The sequence below is a fragment of the Colletotrichum costaricense genome, assembly GCF_030867565.1.
Source record: "Colletotrichum costaricense strain IMI 309622 chromosome Unknown Scaffold_6.1, whole genome shotgun sequence".
Classification (NCBI taxonomy): Eukaryota; Fungi; Ascomycota; class Sordariomycetes; order Glomerellales; family Glomerellaceae; genus Colletotrichum; species Colletotrichum costaricense.
This window is the reverse complement of record NW_026848235.1, coordinates 925,465-938,584: the sequence shown is the minus strand read 5'-3', so window position 1 is coordinate 938,584 and position 13,120 is coordinate 925,465. Positions and strand designations below refer to the sequence as shown.

At 51.2% G+C, this 13,120-nt stretch overlaps 5 protein-coding genes across 5 annotated transcripts; 2 read left to right on the top strand and 3 right to left on the bottom strand.

Annotated features, from left to right (window-relative positions):
- Window positions 1-227: 227 nt before the first annotated feature.
- CCOS01_06526 (argininosuccinate synthase) lies at window positions 228-3,089 on the top strand (the record flags this gene model as incomplete). Its single annotated transcript, XM_060454694.1, has 25 exons — window positions 228-259; window positions 507-560; window positions 617-628; window positions 699-730; window positions 782-805; window positions 889-911; window positions 981-1,018; window positions 1,070-1,094; window positions 1,160-1,190; window positions 1,241-1,301; window positions 1,357-1,381; window positions 1,436-1,446; window positions 1,514-1,533; window positions 1,590-1,643; window positions 1,699-1,724; window positions 1,802-1,838; window positions 1,889-1,929; window positions 1,993-2,005; window positions 2,056-2,291; window positions 2,360-2,376; window positions 2,430-2,620; window positions 2,679-2,704; window positions 2,764-2,895; window positions 2,955-2,993; window positions 3,051-3,089. The coding sequence occupies 25 exons, from the start codon at window positions 228-230 to the stop codon at window positions 3,087-3,089; spliced, it is 1,239 nt and encodes a 412-aa protein (XP_060314394.1).
- Window positions 3,090-3,587: 498 nt separating this feature from the next.
- On the bottom strand, window positions 3,588-5,338 carry CCOS01_06525 (GTP-binding protein YchF; the record flags this gene model as incomplete). Its single annotated transcript, XM_060454693.1, has 9 exons — window positions 3,588-3,607; window positions 3,676-3,712; window positions 3,779-3,984; window positions 4,038-4,401; window positions 4,479-4,585; window positions 4,637-4,672; window positions 4,734-4,795; window positions 4,869-5,029; window positions 5,126-5,338. 9 exons carry the CDS (start codon window positions 5,336-5,338, stop codon window positions 3,588-3,590), a joined length of 1,206 nt encoding a protein of 401 aa, XP_060314393.1.
- Window positions 5,339-6,152: 814 nt separating this feature from the next.
- On the bottom strand, window positions 6,153-7,733 carry CCOS01_06524 (uncharacterized protein; the record flags this gene model as incomplete). Its single annotated transcript, XM_060454692.1, has 2 exons — window positions 6,153-6,753; window positions 6,805-7,733. The coding sequence occupies 2 exons, from the start codon at window positions 7,731-7,733 to the stop codon at window positions 6,153-6,155; spliced, it is 1,530 nt and encodes a 509-aa protein (XP_060314392.1).
- A 1,189-nt stretch (window positions 7,734-8,922) lies between these two features.
- On the bottom strand, window positions 8,923-9,970 carry CCOS01_06523 (RTM1; the record flags this gene model as incomplete). The annotated part of the gene is made up of 3 exons (XM_060454691.1): window positions 8,923-9,395; window positions 9,461-9,712; window positions 9,790-9,970. The coding sequence occupies 3 exons, from the start codon at window positions 9,968-9,970 to the stop codon at window positions 8,923-8,925; spliced, it is 906 nt and encodes a 301-aa protein (XP_060314391.1).
- Window positions 9,971-11,127: 1,157 nt separating this feature from the next.
- On the top strand, window positions 11,128-12,577 carry CCOS01_06522 (uncharacterized protein; the record flags this gene model as incomplete). The annotated part of the gene is made up of 2 exons (XM_060454690.1): window positions 11,128-11,196; window positions 11,369-12,577. 2 exons carry the CDS (start codon window positions 11,128-11,130, stop codon window positions 12,575-12,577), a joined length of 1,278 nt encoding a protein of 425 aa, XP_060314390.1.
- Between the last annotated feature and the right edge of the window lie 543 nt (window positions 12,578-13,120).

Below are 13,120 nucleotides of genomic sequence, written 5' to 3'. Positions count from 1 at the left end.
CGCTAATTCTCCCCCCCGCCAAACAGCGCTGCCCATCCCACCTCCCATTGACTCACACAGAATTAATTGGCCCATGCCGTCACTCACCTCTTTTATTTTTTTTTCTCAGAAGTACCAACAACAATCTTTCCAGCTCTTCATCCGGTCAATTGCTTCGACGCAAACTTCCTCTGTTCCGCAAAACCTCAATTGATTCCCCCCAAACCCCCTACAACATCATTGACAAAATGGCCGGCGAGAAGGGAAAGGTCTGCTTGGCGTAAGTGTTCTGCCCCTCCTTCCTCCAATTTCAAGGACCGCGCGCCTGGCCCTGCGAAAGTCGGTCCCAAAAGTTTTGTGGAGCGAAGTTCTGCCGGACAAGGTTTTTGGCTATCACGTGCCTCATCGAGCCACAATGATCTTCAGCCACATGATGGCTGGAATATTACTGCGAAGCTGTTCTTAGAGATACAGCGGCATGGAGGAAGAAACAATAATGGATATTGATGCTAATCAATACTTTATAGCTACTCAGGTGGTCTTGATACCAGCACTATTCTGGCCTGGCTCTTGGAGCAGGGGTAAGTCATTGACCTAAGACGGACGTTTGGCAAGTCAAAGCTAACTTTGTATTCAGATACTCCGTTGTGTATGTGCTTCTCGGCCGTCTGTAATGGCAGGCGTCAGTTTGGATGACTGCCAGTCTAACATGGAAACAGCTGCTACCTCGCCAATGTTGGACAGGAAGAGGGTGAGTAGCCATGTGCTCTGTATTTCTACGCCAAAGCTAACCGAATACTAGACTGGGCTGCTGTTGAGCAGAAGGGTTCGTTGCAAACCCCCGCTCCCATCGATATATCTAGGCATGGAACCATTCGATCCAGTGAGCTAATGCTGTCAACCAAACAGCTCTTCAGATCGGTGCTGAGAAGGTATGTGAACATTATATTTACAAGCTGCCACCACGCATCCTGAAGACCGTCACTAACAAGCCATCCTAGATGATCATTGACGATCTCAAGCGCGAGTTCGTTGAGGAGTGAGTAATCATGGAATCCATGTGAATGCTACACGGCTAACATCATGTCAGGATCTGCTGGAAGGCTGTTCAGTGCGTAAGTAAAACCGGATGTACAGCTTCAACTATGCCGATTGGCTCACGACCACCTGCACATTGTAGAACGCCATCTACGAGGACCAGTACCTTCTCGGTAAGCTTATTCAGCGACCGAAGACATTCAAATGCTCATCCCCTCCGCAGGTACCAGTCTGGCCCGCCCCATCATTGCCCGGGGTCAGATGAAGGCTGCCGCCGCCACTGGGTGAGCTGAACTGGACATCCCATTTGGGAGGATTGAACTGACATGATATCGCAAGCTGCCAATTCGTTTCCCACGGCTGCGTAAGTAATGGACAAATCCAACTCCTTTTAACTCTTGGCTAACTCTGCTCGCAGACCGGCAAGGGGTAAGTGATCGAACGCTTTTGGAAGCATGTGTCTCGCGTGAGCCTGACTGCTGACATTGTTGAACAGTAACGACCAAGTTCGTTTCGGTAAGACTGCTGGCCTGTTCATCGACAATTGACCCTTCAATACTAACGGGAAACAGAGCTTGCTTTCTACACAATCAACCCCGAGATCAAGGTCATTGCACCGTGGCGTGGTACGTAAAGCAATGTCTATGTAGTGACCTTTTCCCGACTAACGAACTTGCCCAGACCCTACCTTCTTCAACCGCTTCCAGGTAAGTCTTTGGTGCCGCTATTCTAGCTAAACTCGCATTGTAACGCGAGTATCGCCGCTGACGTCTTTGCGCTACAGGGACGCAACGACCTCCTTGACTACGCGGCCGAGAAGGGTAAGCTAGCTTTGCTTATCTTGTTGATTGTTTACTAAAACATTGTTCAGGCATCCCCGTCACCAGCACCAAGGCTAAGCCCTACTCTATGGTAAGAAATCCCCCTTCCTTCACCAACTCCCAGAACTTACGGCCATGTGCTGACTAGACATAGGATGACAACTTCGGTATTTCACCCCATCTCGGAAGAAAAAAGTACTTCTGCTGACATGAAAAGCCCACTGCTCGTACGAGGCTGGCATGCTCGAGGACCCCGATGTCACCCCTCCCGAGGACATGTGGACCAAGACTGTCTCCCCCTTGAAGGCTCCCGATACCCCCCTCGACATCACCATTCACTTTGACAAGGGTATTCCCGTCAAGGTTGTCACTCCTCAGCAGACTGCCACCGACGATGTCGAGCTCTTCGCCCTGCTCAACGCTATTGGCAAGGAGCACGCCGTCGGCCGCATTGTGAGTTTTTTCACTCCTCAAACTTTACCACGCTGCTTGAAGAATGTGTGAACTAACACTAGACGTAGGATATCGTCGAGAACCGGTACAGAAAACTGCTCTCCTTGATGATGAAACTCAAACTGACTTGGACATCAGCATGATCGGCCTGAAGAGCCGTGGCTGCTACGACTCCCCCGCCATGACTATCCTTCGTCTGGCTCACATTTCCCTCGAGGGTCTCGTCCTGGATGGTAAAGTTCGCGCCTACCGCGACTTGCTGTCCAAGCAATGGTCGGAGTGCCTGTACAACGGCTCCTACTTCAGCCCTGAGCGCGAGTTCTTGCAGCGTAAGTCCAAGATTACCCACAATTGACGAGAACAGCCGAAAGCTAACCGCGTCGACAGCGTCCCTGGACCACTCCCAGCAGCGTGTATGGAGAATTCAATCCTCTTAAGGTGATTGCGTGGTAGCTGACAGTGATCTTTCTAGGTCAACGGCGAGGTCCGCCTCCGCCTGTACAAGGGCAACGCTTACTGCTTGGGTCGCAAGTCCGACGAGAAGCTCTACTCCGAGGAGGATGCTTCCATGGACTCTCTCACCACCTTCGACCCCTCCGAGACCGTAAGAAGACCATCCTCAGAATCGATCGAAGAAACTTGTATACTGACGAGATGTGACAGTCTGGCTTCATCACCATCAACGCCATCCGCCTCAAGAAGGTACGTGTCAAACAAATGCATCGCACTTTTTGTGTTCACTAGCTAATGATCCCATAGTTCGGTCTCCAGAAGGCCGAGGCCGGTCTCAAGTTCTAAGGAGAAGACGCTTGAATTCGGAAAACGCACCTCGATCGTTTCTATGCTCAGGCCGACAGGTCATTGTAGATCTGGAAGGTCGATCGTAACAATACAAGGATTCTCTTTTTGATCAATGCGACTCACCTTGCCACGACGCCGTGATGTTTTGTTCAACATACGTATCTTATTTTGTGAACACAACCTTGTCCATAGCTCGGATTCTGCTTTCACCAGTGCCTAGAATGCTAGGAAGGGACCAATCTCGTATCATATGAGAGGGAGCAAAGGCCATAGACCGCTAAGGCGGCCAGGGTTAAACTGGCGCGCGAGAGTACTTCACATAGACAGGTCAATCTCAGGATTATGATAACCTTTAGAGATACAGGGACATCGAATGGACAGTTGCAATGGTATCTCCAGAGTCTATAGAAACATTTTAAGCTGAGAGAATAACCAACTAGTAGCCGAACTTGTTTACCTAAACCTCTATTGTCCACGAACTTCAATGAAGAAACTCTATTTCTTGTTTCCAACGTCTAAAAAGACAGGTAGTCAGCACTCTTGAGATCATCACTAACCGCACTCTGACCAGTCTTCAACTTACTGAATTGGAAATGAATAATATCACCATCTTGAACAACCTATAAGCAGAGAAAAGAGCGTCAGCGTGTGCCAGCCTTTTGGGAAGTAAACCAGGTATAACTCACATATGACTTTCCTTCCTGACGGTACTTGCCAGCAGCCTTGATGGGATCCATGGACTTGCCGCCCTCGCAGAGGTCGTGGAAGTCTTGGTAGGCAACGACTTCAGCCTTGATGAAGCCCCTCTCAAAGTCGCTGTGGATGGCGCCGGCAGCTTGCGGAGCAAGGCAATTTCTCGGAATCGTCCAACATCTGATTTCCTTCTCACCCGCTGATAGAAAGTTTAGTATGGTCACCCAGAGCCAGCAAAAAGAGTACACGTACCAGTGAAGTAATACTGCAATCCAAGCTTCGTGAAGCCTTCCGTCACAATCTTATCCAACTTGGACTTGACCTTGCTCTCCTTGAGGAACTCCTCCCGCGCGGCCGGGTCGTCTTTCAAGCTGTGCAGCTTCTCCTCGAACTCGACGGAGAAGGGGATGATGTCGCGCGGGACGCCGCCGTGCTCGGTGACCCACTTGGCGATGGACGGGAGGTACTTGCTCTTTTGGCGGAGGTAGTCCTTCATTGTCAGGTTGACGAGGTAGATGACGGGCTTGGTGGTGATGAGCGACATCTTTTCGTTGATGAGGGCGATTTCGGCGGGGGTCCAGCTTCCGTCGCGGACTGGGGTGTTCTTCTCCAGCATCTGGTTTACGTGTGTAAGTACCTTATGTTGCGTGGTCGAAACGGTTGGAGATTTGAGCCTGGAAAGTTTGGACTTACAGCTTGGATCTTTGTCGTTGTCTCTGTGAAGAGGGGCAGCATCTTGTACTTGCCTCCTGCCTTCTTGACGATCAACTCTTCGGCAACAATGGTCTTGGCAAGAATGTCTAAGATGGGTGTAAGCCGTCTGAGCCAAATTTTGAGAGAAAAGTACATACCGAGGTCCTTCTTGCAAAGCTCGTTCTGAATGGTTTCTAGAAACGGCCCAGTCAGCTTCCTCAGTATGAGAGAAGTGCCAGAGTTGCATGAACTAACCCAAGTCACGGACGGGATCAACCGAGTCATCCACGTGCAAAACCTCGTCGTTGTCAAATGCTCTGTTACACAAACCAAGTCAGTCGCCAACTCATCAAGACGTAGTCCTTCAGCCACAAATGATGGTTGTAGTACCTGACAATGTGGAACATGCCATCGACGGCCTGGATATGAGACAAGAAAGCATTTCCAAGTCCCGCTCCCGTCGAAGCACCCTTGATCAAGCCAGCAATGTCGGTGACCTGCAGATACGCGGGGTACATGGAAGGCGGCTTCCAGAGGTCACACAAAAAGTCCTACACACACAATGCCCACGTTTCAGCCACATATTCAATTAAGGTAGGTGACCCTTTTTAATAGGCAATCTTTTCGTATCTCGACTCTCAACTTACATATCGAGCGTCGGGAACAGCACATCTCGCCTCGTTGGGCTCAATCGTACAAAAGGGGTAATTCTCCGCAGCGGCGCTCTGCTCGGTCAAGAGGTTGAACAGACTCGACTTGCCCACGTTGGGCAGGCCGACGCACCCCATCTTGAGGTTCTTGCTGACCCTGCCAAACGCCACGACATTGTCCTTGACAACTTCAATCTTTTTCGGAGGCATGGCGACTAATTTGACGGGGCTGACTGGACTTGATCAAAACAGAACCGAAGAAAATGAAACTTCTACCAGAATTCTTCCCTTTTGAGAGTTGTAAAAAGACAGATTCTGCGGGCAAACTTTTTGGAAAATGGCCTGATTATTCCAGTTTAGGCCCACTTAAGAACAAGGGTTAAGGAAGATGCAGTTTTAGGGGTCCTTTTCTGGAAGGCGGCTCGTGCGGAATCGGCGTCTGGGGAAAATGACCAAAATAACCGCCCCACGTGCTGCTCTAAGCCCTTTAAGCTTGACAGTGAACCTGTACAGGGCTTCTCTGTTCAAAGGTTGAAACACCGGCGTTTTTTTGAATGATGACAAGCTACATGACAATAAGTTTTGGACCATTCACAATTATCGACGGTAAGAGGTGACCTAGACAAGTAGCTCTATTCTACGCGTTCAAATGGTGTCGTTATCACCACCATCGTGAAGCAGAAGCCGGAGATATGGTAAACCCCAAGTACTTCAAGATAAGGCAAAAGCCTTCATGGATATGTGAGAGAAACTTGTTTCACACAGGAGAGTTGCGCCATTGATACTCGAGACTTTGTTGAGTCATACGGCTGAAGGAACAATACATTCTGTCAAGTTCATGTGGAAGCTTCCGTGTCCATCTTGGTTCGCTGTTCATCAAAACCCGTCACTCATGACGCCATCCAATCCTAAAAATCATTACGTTCCCGCTCAAAGCTGCGCTCATAGTTCCCAATGCCAGCCCGCTGTTCCATGTCATGAATCTGTAGTCCACTTGGTTCTGTTGTCTCCTGTTGCGAAATCATTACATCTCCTTCAAGAAATCATCAAACTCGGTCTTGGTCTTCATGTGTTGTGGTAGCAACATCTCCTCGAGTGCAGAGGCGATGTTATGGAGAGCATCAAGTTGCTCTTGTTCAACCAACATGTAGATATAATGGTCCTTAATCATCTCCTCAGTCCAACGCTGATGACTATTCGGGTCGGATACGAGGTCGCAGATCTGCTTCAGTCGCGCTGCGTAGTCCTGCAGCATCGCGGGGTCCAGATTGCTGAACTCGGCATGGGACAGCAACCCAATATGAGCTCTACCAGAGTCACTCTCGAGCCATTCCGAGCCGTTGTTGGTCAGGGCGAGGGACGCGGCGTTGACAGTAGACCTCAGGCACTGAACAACAGCTACAGCAGTCTCCGAGGCAGTCTGGGGAAGGAAGTGGTGGCTGATAGCGAGGACATGAATCGTATTTTGAACTTGGTCCTTGAGTGCGTACAGGGCGTCTCGAACTTGGGCAAGACGAGACGTGGGACGTGTCGGTATACGGCCTGAACGTGCAGGGCTGTTGGCGGAATCTTCCGTGTTTTCTACCGGAAATTGCATGTCCTGTGTCCGGTAGGTGTTGAAGTCGCTTGATAACAGTTAGTGACGAGGACGACGATGCTGGGAGACGATGACTTACGCTTGTATAATGGGCAGAAACTCTTGCATCTGCTTGTCCTGCTTGTCCAGTGCAGCAGCATACTTGTTCAAGCTCGCACGGATCCTTGCCTCTTCGCTTGCCGGATGCTGCGGCCAGGCTCTGGCTTTTCTCCGAAGCCTTGCAAGAACAGTACGCAAAGAATCCATCCAGAGCGTGACACTGGGATCGAGCGGGATTTCCTTCTCAACATTCGCGTCCCACTGAGATGCATAATCAGCGAGTATGGGACGAAGATCATTGATGTTCGCCATGAGAGCTTGACAACTGTTGGCGATAGCCGGCGCCTTGTCAAAGCCAGTCAACTCCTTGCTGGTCCGATTGAATGTGTCAAGGAGGTATTCGCCAAGAGACTCTAGCTTCTGGCTGATGATGGTAGGATTCATCGAGGAGTCGTCCAAGTCCAGGGTTTCGCCCAAGGTGCCTTCTGGTTTACTCGATGAGTCAACCTCGTCGGCGTCCTCGTTGCCCATTGTTAGGCGGCCGATATCTCGATTCAACCCCTCGATTTCCTTGCCGTTGCTTGGTTTCAGTGGCGGCGTTGGAGTTTGCTGCTTAGTCTGGTATGAATTCCAGATTGGCTGAATGGCCTCATTGGGTAGGAGGGAGTTCCCAAGTAAATCTAGGAGGTCTCGCCTTGGTGGCTGATCGCTGCTTGCTGCTGCTGTTGAACTAGAGGCTTGCTTGGCAGAAGTCAGGCGAGAGGAGCTCGCGTCTTCAGTCGCCAAAGGACCGGCAGCGGCATTCTTTAGCGTTCCAACAGTCGAAGATGGCTTGTTGGCTGTGGTCGTCGTTGCGAGAGGGGCACTACCGTCCTCGTCATCGGATGAGAGTGACACGACAGAGTAGTCGTCGGCAATCTCCTCCCACTCTTCCAACCCCTGCTTGGCTGGGCTTTGGGGTCCGGCCATCATGTATTCGGGATCGTATCAGGATCGGCTTGTCTTGCTAGCGAATCGAACGTAGAGAGTAATGGTATCGGTCAGCTACAAAATGTGCTTCAGAATGTTAGCAACTGATAAACAGGACGGCGAGATGAGACATTGAGGGAAGTGGCACTTTAACTACCTAATACTTGACGACAAGAGTATTGAGACGGTGCGCATGCATACAAGCTATGTCGTGTTCGTAAAAAAGAGAGGTTGACGGAAGCAGAATACTGTTACTAATGCCGGTGAGACGATGCGAGACGTGGAGGTGACGCGGATGGGGCTGCCGGATAGAGCCTCAGGTAGGTGTAGCCTGATGCCGGCGGCTTGCGAAAGGCAGGGCAGATAAGGCAGTCGTCGGGCCTCAGGTTGATGGTTATTGCGCTGCTGTTGATGCTGTAAGATGACAAACGCCCTCAATCGTTTCTGCGTCCAGGCGAGAGGGAATGAAGCGGTTAGAAAGATGACCTTACTCCGTAGTTACCTCAGGTTGGCACCTTGGGTGACTCGACAGGAGAGGTTGATTGCTGAGGTAGGCGGCAGCCGCACCTTGAGGCCCGCTGGAGCTCCAACGTATCAGCAAGCTTATGCGGGGTTGATACCGCCGATCATGCCTTTATTCGGCTCCGGGCGCCCTTCCTGCAGATCGTCCGCCCCGCCGTGGAAGGTCACTGACCTGTGCGTTCGCCTCGCGTATCTTATCTTATCAGCTTTAAGCTCTGATAACGATAAGACACCCCGAGCCCCTGGACTTCTTCCATTGCGTTAGGCGTTCTTTCGCATTACCTACCTACCAAGAACATCAACTTTGTCAACCTCGTCATCATGGCTCTAGAATGTCTGAATCTTCACATGCAACGCTTAACCCAAGAATGAGACACGCTCTCCATCTAGAATCGATATTAACCGCAAATGTACGGCTGCTGTTATCCTGCTGCATTCTCGATCGCGTTTTCCATCGCGGGAGTCCCATCGGCCGTTTCCAAACAACCTCTATTCCCAACAAATGAAATGCTTCAAACAATGGGCATGGCCTGGGCCATCCCAGAAACGTACTAACTGAATCTACAGATGCAGTCTATCCTGAGAGGCTCTCTGAAATCAAGCGCCTTCCCCCGCGCCTACCAAGTACCCGGCCCCAAGTCCTGAGAGCTTCTTCTCGATCGATTCCCTAAGCGCTCATGCTGCTGTTCTCGTTCTGGATCTTTCCAAATTTTCTGTTCATCATCACGAGCTCGAGTCCGTTCTTGATGGGTGGCTCGCCGCGAAGCAAGAGACCGATCTCGCTCGGGTGGAACCAGTTCATCCACACCATGACGAGGAACATGAGCGTCGCGTCAAAGACGTAGACGTACGCTTCGTTGGTCATCAGGTGGCCCTTGTTGCCCTCCAGGTACTCGATGACCCTGAAGACACTACGCACCCAGATCAGAACGCTGGTGACGTAGAGCGTCAGGAGGTAGTAGCGCCAGCGGATCTCGGGCTGGTGAGACTTTGCGGTCGGAACAAGCAACATCCTGCGGTGGAAGAGGGCGGCCACGACGATGAAGAAGCCAAAGACGGCGAGCTGAATGAATAGGCCGACGATGATGACCTTCTCGCCAATATCCATCATGCTTGCGCCGGACGCCATCATACCACCACCTGTACCACGCGCGTTAGTGATGGCCGACTACTACAGGTTGGCCAAAAAGGGCAAATGCACATACCACTGGACTGCATCAGGAGCGAAAGGACGTCTCCAGAAACGAAGACCTTGGTCAGAAAGCGTCTCTTGATCAAGGCATGGCTCTCTCCGTCGGTCAACATGATGATGCGACCTAGGATCATGTAGATGGAGGCTGCCATGAGGGCCGGAGCGATGAGGAGAAGGACATTCTGGATGATGTAGGGGCCGAGAGTCCAGCATCCGGGCTCTTGTGTCGTGTTTTGCGCTCTTGCAGCGTATCCAACCACTTCACCTGTGCGGAGAATGGTGTAAGCTCATGATCAGGCCATAGGCAAGGGACGGACATGATGTTCTCTTCAGAGCACTTACACAGTCCACCGATGACGAAGGCCGTCATGTACCATGTCTTGGTTCTGATGAGTTGGAAGATGTGAAGACCAGTAGTGAGAACAAAGACGACGCAGAAGAACACCGCCGCTGCTGTGGAAGGCTCGAAACGGTAGAACGACCATTCGGCGTTGACATAGTCGGGGGTACAGCCTCGTGCCATGTTTGCGATCGTGGCACTTTACGAGAACGAGATGGAGAGGAGCCTTTCGATTGTTGACTATGGATCGATAGAAGTACAGCAGCTGGCCGTTCAAGGAAAAGAGGGTCGAGGAAGATCCAGATGAAATCGAAAGGAGCGTTCCTGGGACTTCGATGCAGGCTGTTCCGCTCGCTGAGTGTCGTTCTAGGTAAAGAAGGTATGATGATGGGACTATCTCAAGGTTCAAGGCAGCGAAATGGATTATGCTTATGTGCTTTTCGCGTTAGGACGGCAATGGTCCACGTTGTGTGGTTCATCCAATAAACAAATCGGTTCAATCGTATTCCACCCCCTTAGACTCAGCCACGCAAAAGATACTAGTACAGCTCACAAACGGCAAGTTAGAAGGACCCTTGGCGCACCGTTCGCCAATCTTAGGGTCTACCGGCCAGTAGTGCTTCTGTATTCTGTCTGCCTGGGATGCGAGTATCACTGCGCCCCTCTCTGCGTCCCGAGCGTTTGTCTCTCCTCAGTCAAATCTGCTGTAAGGAATTCTCGAAGAAATTTGGACAGTGGGCTTGACCCGGCCGTACAAAGACGTATTGAGTACGGGACCAATCACGATTGTCCCAGTACGACTTGGCGTCCCTACCGGGCGCAGGGGCTGACGAAAGACGCCGGGATCCGGACGCTTTTGGGCACCCGGGAACGGTGGGCCGTGCATGTCAAGCGCCGGAAGATCCACTTTACTAAGGAGCGGGGCTCCGCAATTGCGAGTATTCGCATTGCTCGCTTCGTATTCCCGCATCTCTACTTCGCAACCACATCGAACTCTGACTGACAACTGTAAAGCCGTCGGCTGGCGGATTACCCCGTGTCCACAATCTTCCATCAACCTTCTTTATTCTTATTCTCTATGGCCAAAACCCGCGTGTTCGTACTCTCTCCTGTCTCTCCCTTCTGCACGCTTGATTTGACTGAGGTGCTGTCTGCGTTTTATGTAGCCGGTTCCAGTCTGAGCAAACTTCTGTAGGCGTGAGATCCGCTCGCACCCTCGTACACCCACCCATCACAAAGACCTAAGGTATTGTCACCTTACACGCGGAAATTTTCTTGCATCATTATAGGATCTGAGACGGAACGGCCATCCCTCGTCCGTTGCCCAATCTTCCGATCCAATGGCAACCCGTCGTTCCCATACCAAGTCCCGCACTGGCTGTAGGGACTGTAAGCGGAGGAAAGTCAAGGTAGGTGACACACTGACAGCCCTCCCTCCCTCATCTACCTACCCTAACTTGGCTGCCGCGTACCGAACACGCGGTAAGGGGTTTAGATTTGGACCCAATCAACCTAGCCTCCAATCAGATAAGGACGTCCCTTCATCTGTGGTCCGTTTGCTGATAGCTTGAACTTACCCAGTGCGATGAAGCATACCCGTCCTGCTTCAACTGCTCAAGACACGGCATCCCATGCAGTCTCTCAACATCACAGACCTCACCAGCAAACATCACCCCCCAAAGATCAACAACAACACCATCTGTCAACGGCCTCAGCCCAGAAGCACCATACAACTTCCTAGACGCCGCCATCGACCATGACAGGCTCCATTCTCCCGCTCCGTCCATCGGACACTGGGGCCACGGCCTGGAGTTGATGCACCACTTCACGCTCGTCACCGCAAACAGCCTCTCCGTCCGCCCGGACATGCAACACGTCTGGCGCGTTACCATGCCCGAGATCGGCTACGATTGCCCGTTTGTCATGCACGGCATCCTCACAATCGCGGCGCTGCACAAGGCGTATCTGATACCCTCGGCGCGGGACAAGTACCTCGACCTCGCGACGTCACATCAGACTGCAGGCCTCGAGGGCTTCCGAACGCAGCTTCACACCGTTAACGACACAAACTGGAAGCCATTCTTCTGCTTCGCGTCGCTTGTCGTCTTCTACGTCGCTTCGTTGCCCGTGCGGATGGGGCAGGACCTCGACTCCGAGCCGGATATCATGGGTGTCTTCATCTTTGTGCGAGGGATTCGTGCGATCCTCGAACCATATCAGACAAAAATTGTAAGGACGGAATTTGCGCCAATGGCGACAGGAATATGGACCATCGATCCGAGTGATCCATCATATAAGTGCGTCGACACCGGCCATCAAGAAATTCTTATTCCCAACACTGACAGACTAAACAGGCTCCCACCCCTCCATAACTCCCCACTCCCACCCGACGTCTTCGAAGCAATCCAAGGCCTCTTAGACTTTTACACAGAAAACCTCCATGACAGCGCGCGCGAAGAGTACGTGACAGCCGTGCGCGAGCTCGAAAAAGCAGTCTACCTCATGGCGCATGCCGGCGCCAACCTCGAGGTCGGCATGATTCTCTTCTGGCCGTACGTCATCTCGGAGAACATCATGGCCGACATACACGCCCTGAACCCGTACAGCCTGGTCCTGCTGGCGTACTTTTCCGTGTTCTTGTGTGTGCTCGAGCCGACGTTTTGGTTCCTTCGGGGGTGGTCGAAGAGGTTGTTTGCTATGGTTGATGCGCAGTTGGCGGGACATCCTGTGTTGTTGGAGGCTGTGAGGTGGCCTCGGAAGCAGGTGTATGAGTTTTATGCGCATATTTGACTGAGTATTCCCATCAGCTGTAAATATGTCGAATCAGGGGAAGCTGAAGCTTCCACGAAGTTTGACGACGATCCACTACCCTACCTCAATGTCTTGATGCGAATGAAATGGCTTGAATCAATTTTCGATAGCTTGACCATCTTCCTGGTAGCACTAATCCTCAAATGTTACTTTCGGCTTTCTCATATCACGTAGGAAGCCTTCTCTTATTTCTCTGAACTGTTTCAGTCGAAACTTGGCAAAAGCTTTCAACACGATCTCCGCTCAGGGAAAGCTTCTTGACGTCATATCAGATGTCACCCCACTGGATCTAGTCAGCCAACTGTCGGAAATTAACAGGTTTGAGAATCTCCTCATAGAGTCAAACTAACTTGCCAAAACTATATCGTTGCAGCTGAACAGTAAAGCGATATGTACCAGATGTCAACATCCAGGTATCGGAACTAAGGTAGATCAAGGGGTATATTGTCTGTGTACTGAGAAAATATGCATTTAGATATATTTTTAATAATGCTTTACTGATCGAGAGGAAACTTAAGTCAA